The following is a 21601-nucleotide window of genomic DNA, read 5'->3' as shown; positions in this document are numbered from 1 at the left end:
GTAACCAGACATTTTACTTCCCATGGACTAGAAAGAAGAAAGTTTCAAGCTGGTCAGGGAAAAGATTGTCAACAGCCCGGGGAACATTCCTGCAGCATGCTAGTGCTAGACTCTTTGATAATTTCTTTCTGATGTTATGAGCAAACCACATTTTACATGTCTGTGCTTTAAAAACTCGCCTTTCGGTTGTAAAAAAAGAAGTAATTTTAACCTTTTAAAAGCACGATTTTATGCCGCTCTGGTGAGCTTTCGTTCTCGTTTCCAGTTGCGTGGCCACACGCACAGCGCCTGGGTCGGGGCGCGATTTTCCCCTCCCTCTTCCCCCTTCATTGAGACAAACTTTTCGGTATGTGGGCAGAATGTTAGGCAAGTTGAACTTAATGCATACAAGTATTACCGAACAAAAAAATGTGCTTCTAGCATTTATTTTAGGTTATATGCTAGTTTTACATTATCCCAGCTGGGTATTAAAGGGAGTTACAGAACTGGCAGTATGTTGGGGAAAACCAGATGTGTACGCTAAGAAAACAATAGCTTTGGGTCCAGAGCTTTCATTGAAGTCTGCTTCAAATTCACACTCCATATTCCTCTCCCTTTTCTCACCAAAAAAAAAAATAAAATAGAGAGATGCTCAAAAATGTATTTAAAAAAAAATCCCAGTGATGATCGGAAAATTTAACATGTATGCAAATGCTGTCTGGATATCCCTTCAGACAGAAGAGACCTTTGGCTGGCCTGGAGGCTCAGCTGGTAGCAAAACTCGTTGCCGTGTGCGAGACCCCAATTTAAGTTCAGCCACAGGCCATTAATGTCTGGAAGCTCCACCTGGGTGAAACCCTCAGCCCTACAGCGAAGCGGGGAAGGATTTGGAGGCTGCGATACCGATGGGCGGCTGCTGCAATTACATCCCACAATAATCACCTGCCACGGGTTGCGCTGGAGTGGAAAATGAACACAAAAAATGGTAAAGAATGGGCAAATAAACGACAGCGGACACAGATAAGAGCACAAAACCTTGGAGAAGTCCCGGGCCTGGTGTTCATGAAGGGTAAAATTGCCCTGACAGTAGACATATGGTTGAAGTTTAACTCACAAGGGAAAACAGGCACTCAACTACTGTGCCAATTGTTTTCCTCCCCCCAAACAAAGCGATTTTAATGATTTATAGCAGAACAGTGTGTGTGTGTTACCTAATGTGTTTAGAATGACTTGATATAGTTTTCTAAGCGATGCAGGAAGTGAAGTGGATAAACAACCGCTTTTTATTCCTCTTTGTTCAGAATTTAAACAGCTGAGTTTCAGTTATCATCTGTAACATTAGTTTCCCTGAAAATGCTTTCCCGGCATTGCAGAACTTCATGCCAAGGGCTAATACATGCAAGCAAAAAAATTAATTTTGAAAATCACTATCAGAAAAAGAAAAAAAAAGGATTTTCCTTGTGTTCTCAACCTGGAATGTAGCTGGCAATTCACGTTTTTAAGAATTTGTATAATTCTTAAATGTCAGGTTACTGGCCCCAACTTGAGCAAAATAAATAAAGTAGGAAATTAATTCAGTAACCAAGAAATCATTTGCAAAATTGAGAAAGTATCATCTGCATTCCCATACCATGTAGTACACAGCTTAGTCAAGCAAACTGCCACTCTGTTAGGATTCATTTTCATTTTATGACTTTCAATTAGAAGAAGCATGTTTCCAGCCTTGCGAAGGCTGGTGTGAAAGAAGCACCAGTTCCCAGGCTCTTCTCCAGGGTATTATAAACATTTGTCCACTCAGTGCTCCGGCTGAAGGGAAAGCACATGTGAAGCTGCCTCGCTGAGCAGGGCGCTTCTGATGGACGAGCTGAGTGGAAATGATAAGGCTTCACGTGGAGGGTGTAGAGCTGATGTCTTATCTGTGAGCTGCGATTGAAATCAGAGGAGGGCGATTTGTGCTAGTCTAACGTATTATTAGATTTGTCAAAAAGACAGGAGTTTTCAAAATGACTGCTTATAAGAAAGAACGTCCAGCTTAATAAAAGTAATCAATCATCTTTTCCTAATTGTTTTTGTTTGAGAGCTATTGTCTGAAAATATTTTTGACGTGAAACATAGTTTTCTGGGGGGAGGTGAAACATGATACAGGGCTTATAACATACATATTACATCTGCTTTTACTTTTGGTCTTCCTTGGAACAAACTGAGCTGTTTACCGTGACGCTGTCTTTTTCAGTGCTAATAATTTCAGTGATGTAGATGGAGTTTCTGTTAGTTTGGATTCTCTCTACGTGAGCTTTACTGTTGGATAAAAGCCAAGATTAGAGCTCCGGTTGGGTATGTTAGTTCTCGTCTTACCGTTATCCTGTAATCTTCTGTACGGGTATTGTGAGAAGTCCAGGTGTTTTGTATGGTTTTCATTCTTAAAATAACCGTCTCCTATTTGTTTGTAGCCTAAATTCTGGGTGTGGAGGAATAGCTTTATCTCCTGTGTTTCTGTGTCAGGAGAGAAATTGGGAGCTCGAGAGCATCCTCTTTTACAAGCTTAACATTTCTGTGTTACAGTTTGGAGACTTTAAAAAAGATTTTCTTTTTAATCTTTCTGTGTACGTGGGTAGATTAGGGCCTTGTATTTGAATGTATTCATTCTTGGTCATCCTTTTCTTTTTTAAATAACTCGGAGGGTGTTGTGCGTGGAAATGATTTGACTGCAGCACGTTTGCATAGAGTACTTATCTTCGAGGCTGTGGGATAGAAATTGAGGTCTTCTGTCAAGCGCGGCGGCACAGCCTGCCTCCCTCCCTCCTCCTCCTCGCGCTGAGCCGTCGGGTGAGCAGCTGCCTTTAACAGCCAACCTGATGTAACTTTAATTCAAAACATAAGCTGATGAGCACGTAAGTACACACGTGTTACTAACTAAGACACTTGACACTTACAAAGAAAGTAATTACAATTTTACGACCTGCATACCCATTTCTTTCTCACGGTGTCCGTGTCCCTAACCTGTGGCTCTGGGCTCTTTACCGCCCATGCACATTTACACCCTGCTGTAACACAAGCAGAACTCCTGGTAGTTGTGTCCTACAGCTCTTGTCATTCCTCGAGATTGGGGTGGAAAAGCAAAACCAAAGGCCGTGAGACTTTCAAGTTCCGTCTCCCTTTCTTGCCTATGCAAATGGGAAACGTCTTCCCTTCCGTCCTGGGCTCGTCGAGGGGCTCGTTATAGCTGCGGCGTTGTTTCTTGTGTGAGAAACTTATTAATGTAATTCCGGCAATTCCCAGGAGTGCCACTTTCTTACTTGAGCGTTCTTTAATTGACAGCTACTTGCTTATACCTGTCTCCAAGTCCTGATTTATGGCTCAGGCAGGGTTACAGTTAACTCCTCCCGTGGCCGCTCCTGCCCTTTTTCTCCTCCGAAGCCATTGTGCGCCTCTGATTCTGATTGATACAAATGGAGCTGATTACATCACTTCATAATTAAAGTGTAGGAGGTAGTACATTCATTTTCTTCTCCTTAGGACTTTTTGCTGAACGTTGCAATACTATAGCTCTTCTGTTCCTCCGAGGATAAAAGGCTTTCTGCCATTGTCACATGTGCTTTTTTTTCCCCATCCGTAGTTCTCCGACTTCATAGGAGCTGCAGTGTATGGTAGGAGCAGTGTTTTGTTACCCTAGCAACAAAAGCCAAACTTTCAGATGTTATTTTGCTAGTACTTAACAAAAAATATATAAAAAAAAAAAAAGTTGCTGCCAGTTATGATGTAAACATTTGCAGTTCCCCCCGAATGTCTTTTCTTTCTGGCATCAAAGCAAAATCACTGTTCCGAGTGGAAACTGATAAATTGTTTTAGACGTTTTAAAGCAAAATAGCAGATGTCTGTGATTCTGGTAGATCCTCAGCGATCTGGTCGTGCTATTTTCAAGTGGCATATTTACTACTAGTCTCATTGGTGGGGATGTACCCTCTCATCAGCACCGAGAGCCCAAATTCTGGTCTTAAGTTATTTATGAAAGGATTGGACGTTATTTCTGCTGAAGCTGGCTGAAGACTTTAGCAGAATTTCGCGGTATACGTTCGTCTTAAAGCTAAGTACTTCAGCATTTATCTTGACCTTCTGTTTTAAGCATAACTAATCCCAGCAGGAATTTGAGGCTGGCGGATGAGACCAGCAGGGTGACATTTAAAGCCATATTTACGTTTACAGGCTAGCGGGGACTTGTCACACAAGAATGTAAAGGAAGACAGCCCTGGAGGACTAAGTTATCCTCTCCCTCTTGGCTAGGTTATGTCCCAACAAAAAATTTCCCACCGGCCAGATGCTGCGTGAGTCACCATTTATTATTCACTTGAATAACCTTTATCAGGGCCGGTCAGTCGGAGGGAGTCTGGGTCACTCGTGTCTGACTTTTCTTGAGCTTTTGCACTCGGCAGCTACAGCTTAGTAAGATTTCTTTGACACTGTAGTATTTTTCTCTGAACTGTCCAACCGTTTCTTAATAGCACTCAGTTGTATGTTGACTAAATCCCAAAAATAACATTCTATTGGAAAAAAAAAATTACGCCAAAAGCTTCTTTACTATTCTCAAAATAGTGAATTATTGTAGGGACACATAATTGTCTGCTCTTGAAAAATCTTATTTTTGGAAGTAGTTCCATCAATTTAAATGTACTTACTACTGATAGTAAGTCGTTCCATTGCAGAATGTCGCAATTGTATAGATTTGAATAATTTTTACCGTTCTTAGAGTGAATTAACTCAAAAGATTGTGCAAGCTGTAGCAGAATGTAGAAGGCTGAGCTGAGCAGAAATGCTTGGTTATATATTTCTGCCTTTTCTCTTTATTTTTTTGCCAAAAGGTGGTTGAGATGTAGGAGATAATTCTTGGTGGGTTGATAATCTGGCAGTCCCACCTCCATATGCATGCATGTGGCTTGAATAAGGGAACACACTGATTAACCTAAAAAGAGATCCAGAGAAGAGATTGAGTAACCAGAGCCTCACCTTTAGAGGAGAAGGTGAGCAAGAAATACCCAGACTTCATAATTCAGGGAACTCCAGCAGGTAAATATACACAAAACTGTCTTTTTTAACAGCTGAAATGAGGCTGTAGATTGCAGTTTGGGAAGTGCACCATCTGAAGAGCGCTGCTAGTTAACCACAGGGTTGTTTTGAGAAATTTCCCTCGGTGGGTGATTTCCTGAGAGCATCTTCGAACAAAGGATGAGTCAGATGTACAACACGGATTTCCTTACAAGCCTCTTCAACTCGATACAGTGCATTTAGATGAGGTAACTCTTCTTTCCGTATCCAGGCAATTCTTACTGAAATTACATCTGCAGCTGAACTGCCAATTAATTATAATCAAGTTTTACATATGTGCTAGTTTTGAAGCGTATTTCCAGTGAAAGTCTCTGTTTTGGTTTGGTTTATTTTACATAATTTTATGGGGCCCGAATTTAGCTCTACTTGAAAGGAACGGAAGGACCCCACCTGATGTCAGCGGGATGTGACCCCAAAGCATTTGAGACTATACCCATTTGTTTGCTTTGGTATCCATTTTCTGATGCTGGCAGGTATGTTATTGTCATGTTACCTTTGGAATTGATCATTCACTGAATTAAAAAAAAAAAAAAAAAGCTGGTGTAAATTTGAACTACTTACATAAGACTTCGTATAATCTCATTGTACTTAGATCGCATGATACAAAGCTTGATTTAGGCTTTTATTTCATAGTAATTAAATTTGCATCCCTTTCAACCAGCGTAATAGTTCAAAGATAAAGCTTTAATTACACTGATTACCTTTTTTCTTCGTTACCAACCACTTCTCAGAGGAGCTGCTAGTCTGTGGAGAGTCTGTATACAGATCACTTGCTGGAGTTGGACCATGCTTTGGAAATGGTCAAGGGGAGTGTGCTGGTGAGAGCAGGTGTTCGTTTTTTGGGGGAAAAAAAAAAAAAGACAACATGATCTGTTTTTATTGTTGTTTTTTTGTTTGTTTGTTTGTTTTTTGTTTTTTCCTGCCCCTTATGTTTCTCCAGTTTATGTAACAAATTAGATGTGAATGCTTTCGAAAGACCCCAGATTATTTACTTGTAAATTATGGTAAATTATTAGAGAGAAAGAAAGATGCACAGGGAATATTAATAAAGATGAAGAACCTCTAGCACTTTTTTCCCTCTGAAAACCCAATCCGGTTCTGTGCATCTCAGCCTTCTGTGCCGATCAGAGCCGCAGCTTGCCATCACTTACCTAGCCCAATCCAACCAAATTAACCAGAAAGACGGACGTTTCTGTCAAGTTTGTTTAACTAACTACAATAGCCGCAGTCTGTGTTCGTGCATTTCCCCAGGATTTGCACAGGCGCATTAAGGGAATCTCAGAGTAGACATTACTGGGTAAAACTGCGCTGTACTATGTGCTCAAAGTAAAAGCAGATGAGATGGTTTATTATTTGTTAGGCAAGGAAATAATGCCACTGATAAAAATGTACGCTGGAATTATTCTCCTCATTTCTCCACACTTGGTAGAGCTGAAATCAGTTTCAGTTTTCATGGCCTTTAGTTTGGGGAATTTAAAGGAGGTGCTTTCAGTTATATGACTCTGCAGGGGTGTTAGTTAATGAAGTTTTGACAGATTTAAGGTCACATTTTGCATGGTTCAATTCAGCACACTTAGAAATACACAGCAGGGAGAGTTCCTCTCTCTCTGAGCAGTTATATGTCAGATTTTTATATATGCTGAATTTATTTTTGTATTGGCACATTTTATGTAGGAAATAAATAGCAAATTTAGGTACAGGTGCTTGTTGGAGTGAAGAATGACTCAGGGTTAAACTTTACGAACTAGATCTTTACCTTCAGAATGCTATCTGAACCTTTAAGAGCAGCGAATCCTTTTTATATTGTTTCCAGTTACATTAGATCAAACATGCTTTTATTTTAAAAGAAATAGTTAGGGATGTTAAAGTGAATGTATTACTTTAACTGAAGTTCTCGCAGTGTAATTTTCTGCAAAACCCTTATCATACACACTACAGTGTTTGAGGACAGGTAACTGGGGCAATTTGATTTTGGGTGGTGGAAAATGCAAACAGGATGCTTGATTCAGGGACTCTGACTTCGGTCATCACTTCATTACCAGTGGTTCTATCAGAACCTCTATTTTTTTTTCCTTTTCTTCTCAGTGTAGCCCAATCCGTGACTATTTGGCATCAGTCGCTTTTATCTTTTGACGTAGCCCATCTGGGCACAGACATTATGATGGGTGTGTTTTTAATTCAATAAATACACCCAGTTGCAAGAAAGTGTTTATAATTTAGAACATGGCAAAAATTAAAACATGTTAGCATACTTAATGTGAATTAACATTATTTTATTCAAAATAGACTTTGTTTCTGTGAGCTTGACTGACAGCGTAATTCTTTGTGATCGTTTGAAAATGTAGCTCTAGAGCAAGCGATTTTAGCCAGGGTTAAATTTATTCAAAATAATATAGTTGATACATTGCAAAAGTAATTTTAAACCTTCCAATTTGTATTTCCTAGTGTTTTCGCACAAATATCTTTGATTAATGCTATTCAGTATTTTAATGAAAGGTATCAAAGAAAATGAATAATTAGTGATATGTAATGGCAGTGTAATTAAATGCTAAGTAATGAAAGTAACAGGTCATCTTTGCACTCTGACCTAGATTACCAGATACGATTGACTCAACCCGCCTTTTAATAAAGCCAGATGCAAAGTAATGTGTTTTGCTACGAACAAATACTGCAGGAGTGATAATGTTGGCAGTTTGGTGGCCTACTTGATAGGATGTAATATATTCTTTCACCTCCCAGATGTTTTACTGCAAGGACTATAGGGAAGACATAGTAGATGGGGCAGTTCGTAAGATGCTACAAGGTGTTCTGTTAATTGAAGTATTTAGAATAAAGATGGAGTGTCCTCTAAATGAGATGTACCCTGAAAAGCAGTTGTGCTTTCCATGGAGATTGCTTTCCGTAAAAAATCTGTAGTTTAAGCTATGGAAGACAAAGTAGACAATGACTCAGCCCTCTGTGACAGTAAAAGAGAACCTGTGAATTTCTGGAAACTCTCTGGTGGCTGGATATGGAACAGTATTGGGGTACGCTTTATAACCCAGAGGCTTTCTTCTCTTGTGGTGAGGCTGCTAATAGCAAAATGATAATTAGAGTAAGTTTGCCTTGAAAAATAAGAAATTAAAATGCGGAATTATTTACAGAAAACATCAGTGGTATATATTTTGGCTTTCTCCTTCACCTTAATATTTAGCAGTTCAAAGTCAGACATACACCACAAGTAAGAATACACCTTAAGAAGGCTAGAAGACTCATATTTAGAGGCTTTCCCTTAAGAAAGGGTTGCCAGTAAATGACCTAAAGGAAGGCTTGCATTTTCCCTGCGCTTATACCTCTGTGTGCTTCTCATCACTAGTTACTGAAAGAGAAAAGCTGCAGATATTTTCTGTGACACTGGGGGCCATCTGTCTTCCTTATCTTCTTCGAAGAGGAACTTCCAGCCTTTTATTGCTGTTAATATTTTTTTTTAAAGTTTGGAAGATAAAACTTAGTCCTAAAACTGTCTTATAATTCTGTCAAAATACTGTTTAATTTTAAATATAGGACGAAAAGTATGCAGTAGGATGTAGTGATCCTTGGGTCCAGATTGTCAACTCCGTGTTCTGAAGAATTAAAAGTTCAATGGGAATTTATTGCTCTGGGAAGATAATATATTATCAGACCATACACATTCTGATTTTCTATATGTATGGGATAGGCAAATGCAGTGCAAGTGTAGCTATGGCTTTCAGGTAATACTGCTTGATCTTAACGTGGGGACGAGTGCTTCTTTGAGAGCAGGTTAGGTCAGCCCCTCTCGTGCCGCCACTCCTTTTTGTCGTGTTAATACATTAAAGCTAATTTCACTGGAACTGGTCTGTAAAATCACCAAAATAACAGCAGCAGCCACTGTCAGGTAAGAGCCTTTCGATACAATTGACCTTGGTTAAATTGAACCGATGGCCTAAAGAGGCAGGTTACCAAATTTCCAGTAGACTGTAGCATCTCCCATACTGGACTTGTTTCCTACTGTTGGGTCCTTCTCTGACTCATCAAGTGGAATTAGGAACTAAAAAAGTCTTTGTGAAAGGAACCAAGTTTTTATGCCATCAGCTCCAGTCTTCTGGCGTTCTGCATCGTCTGTTCCAGAGTCCTTAGTAAATGCCAAGGCCACCGAGCCTTTGATTAGACCAAACCTCTGATGTTTTCAAGGAGCTCACTGATTTTCTGATAATAAAGATATATGTCCTGCAGCTAAATAGAGCTCAGTTGCCCCAGGTAAACACATCTATAAACCTGTAAACCTACTAGAGAAATCCTTTATTGGCATTCTATACAGTGGCTGTTCTTAGCCTTAAGGCTCCAGAAAGATATTTTAAAAGAATCGGAGGGAATTTTCTTAGTTACGTGAACACGTTCATCAGCAGAGCTTCTTAACATTTGGAGGAAGGAACTGTGCTTGCTCTTTGAATGTATTCACCTGGTATTACCATCAATGATGACAATTATGATGATAGGTTTTTATTTTTGTTATTTTCTAGGAGTCATCTAAAACCATTGCTATCCATGCACTTTTGTACCCAAACTGTCCTTTTATCAATGTTTTAGCTAGAAAATGCCGCCAAGGGCCTTCCTTTTTCCTATGCACAACTCTTTTCTTTTATTCAAGGTTTGCTGAAATGGTGCTTGCTGTCTGTAAATGTTACAGGATTTTCGGATGTGAACCTTCTGTAAACAACCACCCTTTCAGTGACTCAAAGTCTCATTTTTTAAAGAAATGGCATCTTTTATTGCATTCCTGAAGCAGCAATGGAAAGAAACGATGGAAAAAAAGACACCAAAATCCCAGCGAGTCTTGTTTTTGAGTTTTTTTTATAGGTAGGCAAACATATGTGCCTGCCCAAATTAATAAAAAAGCACACAACAACAGTAGCAAGAATGTGTTTTAGAAAGCTCAGTCTGGCAAGGACCAGACTGAGGAATGTCTTTTTATTTTTTATTTTTGTAAACAAACTTCAGCTATCCCAAACCGATTACTTTTTGGTTTTGCAGGTTGGGGTCTAGAGAATGACTTTAAAAGTTGTGGGCATCTAGAAGAATAATTTTCAATGATAAGTAAAATCAGGAGAGGATGTGATACGAATTAAACCATGGTTGAAAACTATGCTTGCAAGATTTTGGAAGAAACTGAAGGAAAACCTATTATATTTTAATCTTTTTTTATTAGTAGTAATATTATTTCCTGCCCTGGCAGTCGAATATTGAATGGAACTATTAGTTATGGGCGAAAATGGAAAGGAGGAGAGCAGAGAAACTAGCTGGTTTTCATTATTACTACTAATTTTATTATTACCACGTTTTATATGGCAAGCAGCTCACTGAAAAGGGAACCAAAAATAGAAAGCCGGGACCTCCAGGCTCAATGTCTCGCATGCTGCTAACCATCAAGACTTTGAAAAGAAAATGCTAGAAAAAAATAGAGGGGGGAAGGAAAAAAACAACACAAAGGTTCAGATCAGTGGGAGCACAGCTGGATAGGTGTGAGTTGAAATTGCTGTAAGGAGGGACGGGTAACGTGTGTGTGGGCACAGGATGCTCTGAGTGCATGGGAGGGATCTGTCTGTCCCTTAGCTCATTTTCTCGAACCCGTCAGCTCTTCCGTGTTATTGACAGCCGTAGAACTTGAAGGAAAATAAATTTGTGGTCAGAGAGGCTGCGGTTCTGTTATTCGCTAGCAGTGCCAGGAGTTCACACTTCATTTTGAAGATCTGAGCGAAAGACTTTTCCTTCTGGCGTTTCTAGGGCCATTTAAAATCAAAACTAACAGAAATGCATTTACATTTCTTTCTGAAGGTGTTAGGGAACGTTTTCTTACTCTGAAAGCTGATGGATATAGTGAGGGAAGGGGCTCTTCTGTGCTTGCTTTTTAATTTAGGCAAGTTGTCTTCACCAGGGTCACCAGGCAGCATGGCAACCTTTTAGGAAGCAAGGCTTGGGACATGAAGGGTTGTGAAGATCAGGCCAGACAGATGACCAAACACTTCCTTTCTCCAAATATTCTCCTGAATTACTTTAAAAAAAATATCTTTGTTAAGGAAAAAGGCTCCTTAATTGTAAGGGCTTACCATTGACTTGAGCTCTCACCTGCCCAAGTTAGCTTGAGAGAAACTGGATGTCAGGCACGGCTTTTGTGCCTGTGTGAAAGGGAGGTCTGTCGTCAAGCTTCTTGTTCTGTGTATTTTACAGCGTGAATTAATCGCTTCTGTTGGAAGTGAAGTTTATTATTTCTCAGTTTAACCGTATTCTGTTACCTGCTTTGGAGCAGGGAGGCAGGATGTTAGGGAAGCCCAGTGGAGTTGGGACGAGAAGTTCATTTTCAGGGCAGATTGCTAATTGTTGTGGTACAATTCCTTTATTTTAAGGTCAAGGGCAGGTAAGAATTACTAAGTATTGGTCTGGGAGACGAGCGAGCAGCCAAAGAAAAGCCATATACTTGCACCTGCCCCTTTTGCTAAAGGCTCTGTTCCCTGCTCCTCCACTAAGGCTGTGTTACATACAGCTGTCGATCCATTTATGTCTTTAATTTTTGCAGCCTTGCTACAGTTTCATATAAAACTTGTGGCATTTGCAAACAGAGCAAAACTATTAAGTGAGGCTTACTGAAGTTACAGGGCTGCAGTTAAGTCCTGTTTTTATCTGGGTGAGCATGGGCTTGCAGATTAGAGGAGTTTGTTTGGATCCACGTGAAACCTCTCCATGGACTCTGTCCTTTTTCACATTTGTTTGTCTCTCTGCCTGTCAACATGCAATTTTGAGGGAATTTCTTCCTCTTGGACCATTCTACCCTATGCTAAAAGAAATGGGGATATCTGTTTTTATAAAGCACTTTGCATACTGTGATAGAAGGAAGTTTTACAAATGCAAGCAGAGCCCAAGGACCATAACCAGACTTGCCGCTCTGTCGGGCTGCATGAGGCTTTTTCTGAACAAAACATTTCTCAATACTTCTGTCTGTGAGAATTAGAAACTGTGACTTCAGTCTTAGTTCTGCAGCAAAATAAACTTCTAGCATATGTTGAAGTTAAGAGAGAAATGTAATAAATTTATCTTAATTGCCAGTAGCGCCTAGAGAAAATGTAATTTATTGTTGTATTTAATGTCAGTTCAGTTGGATTTTCCTGTCCAAATACACTTGAGATTCTTTGTAATTTGTGTTATCTTATGAATAATACAATGTGATTAGTGAAGTGATATCTTCAGCATGCTGTAGGTCACCGTGTCATGTTCGACACAGAGGTGCTCAGACACATGGAGAGGGATCAAATGTTCCAGGCTGAGCCTGAGCTTGGATTGATCCCTCTTCGGCTCAGCAGATCAAACACAAGGTGCTGTGTCATCGTGATTACAGAATCAGCTTTATTTCCAAATCTCTTACCAAAAAAAAATATAAAAAAAGAGGATTGATACACAAGCTAGGTGGTATTTAAGGAAACATAAGACAACTATTAATGTTAGCATGTGCAAGGCAGAGAACATTAAGGAGGCTTTTTCAGCATTAGATATTTCTGCTTTTAATTTTCAAAGTCCAGACTGATTTTTTTTTTTTGGAAGTGATTTTGAACATACAAGAAGTAGACTGGGCATGACAAATAAACAAAGAGAAGCCTGAAGAAGCAAAATGGTTCTCATTTTTGAAAAATGTTCTTTTGCTGGCATCCAAGCATCCTATCGTGCTTTCTTTCTGTAACTAATATGCTGGTAGAAGAATGACTTTCCCTAAACCCAAAAATAACCGCACTGCTCAGTGTGTCTTCAACAGTTGATTAGTTTGTGTGAATCCAGCAGTAAAAAGCTCTTTAGACGGAGTTTGTTCTCTCTTCTTCACAACATGCATTGCACTGTCATCGTGCTTCTTTTTTCATTGCTTCCTAAAAACCAAGATCAGGTTCCCCAGTTGGATGTTTTGTAGCTATAGGAAAAAAGTAAAGAAAGAAGGCATTGGGTGGAGGATGAACATGTCAGTGCAACATCCCATGTAGATCCAATCACCTGGTTTGCAAAACCCAAACAGTTTGGCATAATATTAGTGCCAATGAGTCTGTCTTACTTGGCCACTTGCCTCCCATTCTTGAATATTGAATAGTTGCAAATTTATTCTTTTTTATTTTGTGCTATTTCTCCAATTTATCATTATCTGTTTTTCTCAGACTATACAACTGGAAGCCAAGCACAGTGTATGTATCTGTCCCTGCTCTAGTCTTGAATATAGTCAGATTTTGTACTATAAAAATGAGATCTTTTAAAAAGTGCTGGAAGGTGTGCAGGTGAGAGCATACCATAAAACAGACGTTGTTTATAAGCTTTAGGCCTCCTTGTCGTAAAACAGTTTGTATACAAGAATGATGGGCTGGTTCAGTTGCTCACCGCCTTTCTGAGGTTTATGCTTCAGAAATTAATGAGATAAAACACATTTTAAACCTGGTCAATGGGACAGACCGCGATGTGGTTCTGACAACACGTACCATGTAGTTCCAAAGTAAACACTGCAGGACAAGAGAATTAATTTTGCTTACTCCTGTAAAAACAAAACGTAGCACCCTTTTGCAGCTTGATGCTGACTGTATCTCAGAACACCCAAGATCCCTATAAAATGCTGACAACACCCCAAAGGTCATTTATAGAGGTCACCTCTTTCTGCCTCCCACACTCCCTGGAGAAGTTCTGGTCTGCCCACTCCTTCATGGCCACCCACCCTCCGATCAGCTGAGAAATCATACTTTTAAGAAAAACTTTTGTTAAGTATGTTATTTTTGTTCTTTGTTCTCTTCCCTTCGTTTGAAAGACATCTTTTTATTGCTGTGGTTTGAATACCTTAGTTAAAAAAAAAAAACGCTGTTCACAGCATATGGAAACTGAATTTGTGTATTTCAGCTGAATTTTAAAAATGAGTTTGGGGAGTTAATGTTGTTCACATGAGTTTTATTCTGATTTGCATTTTTAGGAGTAAATTAAAATTAATCTAATCACAAGAACGTTTTTAAGCAAGCAGTTTTAGATGAATCAACTGCTCTCTGCTTGCTGGAGCTTATAGGGGACTTTCAGTCCAGACCAGTCAAAATGCAGACGTGGAGAGCACATGAGCTCACGGAGACTATGAGCGTTAATTAGCAGTAATTCATACATCTACACCTTCATGTACAATAGGAATAGAAACATTGCTGTAATAAATTGTCAAAAGTTGAATGCATTTGGCTGTGAGAGTAAGTATCTTGGCTCCATGTCTGTATTTATGTAACAGTAAAAATATTATTCAGGAAGATGGTTGTGTGCTATTGACATTATCGCACGCTTAGTGCAACCTGCTCGGTCTATCCCACTTAGTATTTGCAATAATCATTAACAGAATTGTTAATCCTTCATCGGTTGTCTTTTTCAACACCTCTGAAGGTGTCATTTATCACAAGGGCAGTAACTGTTAAGCCTTTTGAAAGCCAGTATTACTATATGTGAGCAGTTTGCCATAAATATATCCCAAAATGATTTGAAGAATCTTTTGAAATGTTTCCCAGCCGTAGGAGCACAGCATTTCCAGGCAAGGAGGCAGCACATGCCTAAGCAAGCAAAACTGAGCAAGAAGCTCTTTTTTTTTCCCCAACAAACCTGTCTTCCACCCTTTGATCTTGAACCTGAAGGTGCAAGGATGATAAAAGTGAAGCCAAATGTGCCTTTTTTTTTTCTCCCCCTCACTTTCTGCCATCGTAAAACCAAGCAGAAAGGTTTCTAAACCAGCTTCCTCCAGTGGTCACTGCATGCAAAGCTTTGCTGCCTTCCCACCGCCTGCTCATACGAGGGGCCTGAGCCCATGGTACTGCCCGTGTCCATCTGAGGCTGATGAGAACAAACAGACTGGTTTTCCTAACTACAGCATTATGTAGTAAAAGCAGTGCTTCCTTTTTTATCCCCCACAGGGCTTTTTAAGTCTACAAATCATGTTTTCCCTTAGGTAGGACTCGCAACGAAACTAGGGGAATTGGGTGCTGCCAGAGAATAATAGCAATTAGTCTGGGGGATTAGTGCGCTAATTGTTATTAGTTGTTAAAATTGTCCTGTTCTCTGTGTGGTAATAGATGATATTACTCTAGCATTAAAAAAATTAATATTAAAATTGACATATTTAGCGTAGGCCTGCAGGATGACTTATTTCTTTGCTAGTGCTGGTACGTGTAGAATACAAACTGTTTCGTGTTAGGGATCATCCGAGAGTTCAACATTTCTGGGTGCGGTGCTTATTAATCCTTCCAGTAAAGAGCTGCAAGAATCCAGGTCTCGTAAGGCAAAATGCAGCGAGCATCTTGTACGAGAATCTTTCCGTGTCTGTCCCACGTCCTTCTGGGAAACCCATGTGCTTTAAAGTAACTGTTCCTGATAGACAAGTTTTCTTGTGTTTCTCTTTAGCCGTCTTTGATTTTGCATCTGTTTTAAGTTAGATGTTTCATAACACATTTCTGATTGTGGCTGTTTACAAGCTGCTTTCTCCACTGCTTTGCTTGCAGGTGTTGCAGGGCGCTCAGCTGATAGCGGTTGCATCTGCGGAGCCTGCGTCAGGAGGTGTCGATGGATCTCCACTCCAAGGCAGCGATATCCAAGTCCAGTATGTGCAGCTCACACCAGTGACAGACCATTCTGCAACTAGTCAAGTATGTATGAGTGTGTGTGTATATATGTATATACTACATACATATATATTTACCATTCAAAGTACTTCGGTTGAAGCATCTGGCAGATGAGCTATAATACCTATCCACAAATGTTGCAGTCCAAATAAGTTTATGATCCTGTTTCCAAACTAGAAACATGAAATCTTTTGCAGCAAGAAACACTTTCTGAAAGGTGTGAGTGGTGTCAAATGAGTTTATGATCTTATTTCCAAACTGTAGAAAATAATAATGTATAATAGACATAATTTTCTTAAAGGTATGAAATGGTCTTTGACTATTCCTGCTTCAATGTTCTTGCTCAATGCCCCTAAGATAATAGTTATTTTGGCCATCATTGTTTTTCTGCACCCTTGAAGGCTGAGAAGCATGTTTACAGCACATGGAGAAAAACTTGCTCGGAATCTATCCAGAAAGTATTTTTCAGACTGAGGTTTCTTTTAAGAATGTTATTCCCTTTCTGACAGCAGTTTTCCAGTTATTTTGATCCACAGCCTGGATTTCCCACAGGAGCTGCAGTGTTTGCAATTGTAAGTGAACACTTGATTGTCTCGGTTAAGGTGTAGGAGGTGTATTTTTTTTTTTTTTTAATCAGTTTGAACTGTCATGTATCTGAGCCTAGAAAAAGCTTCCTATCAGCATGAAGCCATGTCTGGTGACGGTATGAGAATGCTGACTTAAAACAGCTGTCTGAAGTTTTTCTGAAGATGGTTACACATTCTTCCATGAACCCAACTGTAGTGGGCTCCTTTTCTAGAGAATGCCTAGTGGTTTTGAAAAATACTTTTGCCTGCTAGCCAGAATATAATGCTATCCTCAGCATACAATTTTAGAATGGATTTTTGTCTGATAAATACCCAGTTTTGTAGAGAATTCTGATCTGGATGCAAACTTTTGGATATTGAGTCTCTCAAGGAAAAAAAAAATTGCAAAAGAAATCACGGGAATCATGTCCAAAGTTTCTGTGCACAAAACTAAGGTGCTGAGCCCTTCTTCCAGGGGAAGGGTAATCCACAGGTCAGTTTGATATATGAAGTTAGAACACATTAGGTATTCCAGCAGCAAGTTAAACCCTCAAACAAAAGATGCTGCTGCTTGACATATTGCTAAGTTGCCCCAGTCCTTGCTGACTCCCCACATGGGTGCTAGAAAGTGCTCTTCAGAAAAATGATGCTACCTGCCAAAAAGGAGTAGGCTGCCTGGCATATGAGTGTGCAATACGCTAATCTCTTCGTGTAGGTGAGTCTTTAACAGTCACTTTTCCCCTTTACCTAGGTTTGTCTCTGTTACCAGTATCCCCAAGGCTCCTCAGTAATTTATTCATAGTCACTTGTGTTGTCACACGTGTTGCTGCAGAGATTTTGCCTGATTTGCCAAAGTCCTCAAGGATCAACTACATTGCTGGTCCCATGCAATTAATAATGCATATAGGCATCAGATAGCAAGGTGTTTCTCTCCTGACATGCTGCTATCCTCACTTCAGGCCTTGGAAATTCTCAAATTTAATGTCCACGGCCTGGGTCTGTTCCTTGTGCCTGTCCTCCCTCCTCGCCTCCCACCTCTGATGGGCAGGAGGTTACGGTTGTAAACATCAGCATCCGTCTCCCACACAGCTGGCAGCCACCAAAGGAGCTACTTTTCTCTTCAGAGACACTTTGCACCGTGTTAGGTTTTAATATTGTGGTTAACCACAGATTTATACAAAGCTGGAGAGAAACAGAAAAGGAATGTGAAATAAGAAGAGTATGGAAGGAAAAACAGACTAAAAATAAGATTACCATAAATATTTCCTCAGTTTACACAAACTGAAAACCAAGGGTCTGTTAATGAATTGGAGAAACCAACTTGGTATTTGCATTACCCTGAGTTATATGAATAACCCAGTAGGTTTTTTGGCTGAAATAGTCGTACATCATTTTAGAAAGATCTTTTATCAGAAGGGAAAAGTCTTAAATGTATCTCTCAGTGAGGTTGTAGAAACGATTTTATCTGTTTTCGTATGCTTCTTTGCCAAGATACTGAGATGTTCTCAGTGATTTTGAATCTATTTCTCAATCAAACCTTTGTAAAGAGGAGTTAATTATCTGCTTGGGTTGGATGCCAAGCCCTATGCAAATTCCATGCTTGAAGCACCACAAATATGAATTTTAATGAATGTCTGAAAACAAGACGCCAGTTTTCTCACCTCTTTTTCTTGAAAGCTCTGCCTGAAGGTAAAGTGAGGCTATTTGAAATGAATCCCTTCTCTGACTTCAGCTGAAGCAGATAGTAATACACACTGTGACTTAGTATTTTCCATGTGAAGCATGATTTTTGCATTTGCAAATTAACTGTATACAGAATTATTAATAGTTAGTATTCCAAAAATCTCTTAGTGCCCTTAAAGTGCATATATAAACACAAACTATAAATATAACAACAGTCTTTTGCAGGCATACAATTGCAAATGCATATACAGAGGCATAGTTCGAAGCCAGATTTATTTTTCAAGATTTAGATTTAGCTTGCTTTTGTGTCTCAGTAGCATACTTGCTTATACCAACTTGCCGAATTTAGAAGTACAAAATGTGATGACAACAGAGAATATTTGGATTAATTCTATGCTCAGATTTCATACGTTGGTGTTAGATTTCATTAGCTTTGGAAAAAGCACAACTCCAAACCTCAATTGTTCTTCTAATCTCTTTGGGCTGTCTTCTACTTCTGGCCTGAATTTTGGATAAATATTCAGTATTGCTGTTATGACTATTATTTGGGAATTATTTTACTTCAGTGAAGTTTCCTTCTAATGGGAAAGAAAACTTCGATGGCCACTTTAAAACTTACCTGCTAACAAATTTAGCAATCAGAATTAGTCACTAATTTATTGAACGTGTAAGTAAATGCCAAATTACCTGTGAAGTTGAATAGGAAAAAATGTTGTGCTGTGCAATTACTGACAGCAAAGGAAAAAGATGGGGCAAAAATTTCACAACAAAATCTTAGTTTAGAAACAGTGCTGTATAATTTTGAACCTCCAACGTTTTCGTTTGAATAAATAAGTAGTGATGGTATAATAAAACCTAAAGGACGGGAAATCTAGCTGAGTTTCCATCCCTGTTTTTTTTGTGGTTCATCAGGTTTCAATACTAGGCTGAGAGCATAAAGCGGGGCTTCAGGCAAGACTTATTTGTAAAAGAAGTATCTCCCCAGAAACACTTCTGTATCCAGGACGTTACATAAAGCATCGATTAGGTGAATTTATGGAGGGAAAATCCATCAAGGGCAGATCTCTGGAATCTGTGGGAGTGTGCAGGAAAATATCATTAAGTGCTTGCCCTTTTCTTGTAGTTTATCTATGTTCGTGGTATTGGCTGCTATCAGGGGAAGGATTATTGGGTGTGATGGACTTTATCCAAGCCAATACAGCTGTTCTTAAATGCTCTTCATTTTATAGCTGTAAAGGAGGGACGTGCTCGATAATCCATTTTTTTGTACTCTGACTAACTTGGTTAAAAATACAGTTTTCTTTCAAAGTACATGGCAATTTCATCCTTAATGAGACTTCCTCTTAAAGCCGTTTCATTGTCTTTAACTTCTTTCATGAAGGACTGCTTTTGCTTGGAAAGTGAGTAGAATCTGAGGCCTCTAGGAAGAATTTTAAGGAAAAAAATCAGTTTGGTAGCAGTGTTCTCATTTCACACAGAGCAGGGAGTGACTGCAGGGGTAAGGTCAGCAGTTTGTTAGACTGTGTCCACCACCAGCAGGGAAAATTACAAGCACAGGGCAAACAGATAATTGTACTGTCCTTCCCTACCATAGTTTTGTCATTCAGGGATTTCCTATTGGCTTTTCTGTGATTGCCTTTGACGGACTTTTCATCCCTGACACTGTTCAGCTCCACCTTGTAGCCCCTGAGCTGCCAGCACATGGGGTGTACTGGGACAAGACTTTCCATAGCATCAGCACCTGTTGGGCAAGAAACAGCTTTCTTTTTGTTTCTTTTAAGAGGTGGTTCCTTCCTGGGAAGAGAAATTTAAATAACTTTTTCTATTTGCTCTCTCCGTGCAACTTGTGATTTTATAGATCCTAATGATTTCATCATTTCAGCCTTCTCTTTTCCAGCCTGAAAGGCATCAGTCTGCTTAGTCTTTGTACGAAGCCATTCTGTTTTTCTGGTCATTTCTGGAGCCTTTTGAAGCACGTTCCCATTTCAGCTCTGGCACAGAGTTGATACTCATGCTGATTTTGTATTGGTACATACAGAAACTTTATATTAGTATAATCCATTTGTGCTCCTTTGGCTGCATCAGTGAAAAACATTTTTATATTGATTTCCTGATCTCATGTTTCCTTTTCCAGGGCGCTGATACCCTTCAATCAGCAATCCAACCAGAAATGCAGATAGAACACGGAGCAATCCAAATTCAATAAGAAAATTGTGAAAAGCTGTGTGAACCGAGATGCCAGTGAACCCCGGTGGGAAGTTAAGTGCTGTAGTCCTCATGCAGCGACGGGAAAATGGAAATGCCCGGTAGACTACTGGTCGCACCTCATACATCTCCTGCAAATCGCGGGTTTCTGATGATCTGTTTGTGCTCACCTGGAATAAGTCAGACCCATTTACTGCAATTGGAGCTACGTCACTGCAGCTGTTGAGAATGTGCCCTTCAGAAAAATTACACGGCCTGCTCTTAGGTATATTTAAAGAGGAAAAAATAATAATTTTGGGAAGAGAACTAATTACGAAACACTGAGACTAAATGTTTCATCCGGTCATTTCTTCTGTGAAATACGCCATTTGAATGTCTGCAGATATCTTAGGAAGTGTATTGCTGCTTGGCAATACTTGCTTTACCACATATAGAAGATTAAGAGCTCAAATATTTTTCACTGTTTAAACAGCTTTTTTATTTGCTATGGTGTTTATAACAAAAATGGAAAATATTTAAAAAAAAGAAAAATCCCATAACTGCAAGTATTAGCAATTTGCTGTTGTTTTCTGTTCAGTGTAATGAAAAATGTATTTGCAGAAGACTAACAATTTTGTTTGTACTGTTGCTTAACTACTTTTCTAGGGGAAAATGCTTTTAAATGCTGTAATTATGCATTTCTAATGAAAAATAAATGTGTATTTATGAATAGTGCAGCTCTAAGTTGCTCTCTGCTTTAGGAGCAAGTACAGTTTGACCGGACTGTGGTGTAACAGTGTAGTTCTGAAGTATTTGAAGACAGATGCTATCTGGCAAGCCCTGCTGTCAACCGAGAAGTAAGATTAAGCCTGTAAGGAAGATATCAATCGTAGATAATGTTATTATCTAAATTTCCAGTACAAGGAAAATGTGATAGTTAAGCTTTTGAGTCTGCAAATCCTATTTTGTACAATGAATTTATGAAACCATTTTTTAAAAAAATGTGAACAATTCTTTTGAGCTCTCTCCTTTCTGGTACTTCTTGTCGTCTTTGTCCAGCTATTTGTGGCGATACCTCAGTTTGGAATTCAACCATAAAAAGCTGGGTTGCAAAACTCGTGATACCTGTCTTGTTATCCAACCTGCAGCAGCAAGGTGAAAGCCTCTCTCCACTGAAACTTATGGGAAATTTGATACTGATTTCAACAAAAAATACCTTTTCAAATTTGCTAAGCTAGCACGGAAAGGATACGTGTTTGCTAGAACCTGATTATCTTAATGATGCATGCATGCCTTAGAAAAGTATGAAATTTACTGGGGGAGGGGTTGTTTTGTGTTTGTTTTTCAACTGAGTTGATTTATGGTTATTGTCAATATATGGTTCATAATTTAATGTATTAATGAATGGCATGTAGCTATTCTACATGATTGAATTCA

The 21601-nt window shown here is 39.2% G+C and overlaps 1 protein-coding gene across 8 annotated transcripts in view; it reads left to right on the top strand.

The window, feature by feature from the left end:
* The window catches only part of BANP (BTG3 associated nuclear protein), a 146329-nt gene extending 125140 nt beyond the window's left edge, over positions 1-21189 (top strand). For 4 of the 8 annotated variants that reach the window (XM_080552060.1, XM_080552061.1, XM_080552062.1 and 1 more), the window contains 2 exons: positions 15612-15755; positions 20115-20894. In XM_080552060.1, the coding sequence (XP_080408186.1) occupies positions 15612-15755; positions 20115-20186 (216 nt within the window). In that variant the 3' untranslated portion in view covers positions 20187-20894. Of the gene's footprint in view, positions 1-15611; positions 15756-20114 lie in introns of those variants that run through there. The other 4 variants (XR_013938248.1, XR_013938249.1, XR_013938247.1 and 1 more) reach the window with 3 other exon arrangements.
* The last annotated feature ends 412 nt before the right edge of the window (positions 21190-21601 follow it).

Source organism: Anser brachyrhynchus (assembly GCF_964034855.1).
Source record: "Anser brachyrhynchus genome assembly, chromosome: 12".
Taxonomy (NCBI): Eukaryota; Metazoa; Chordata; class Aves; order Anseriformes; family Anatidae; genus Anser; species Anser brachyrhynchus.
The sequence above is the reverse complement of the archived record's forward strand: the minus strand, read 5'-3'. Positions and strand labels throughout refer to the sequence as shown.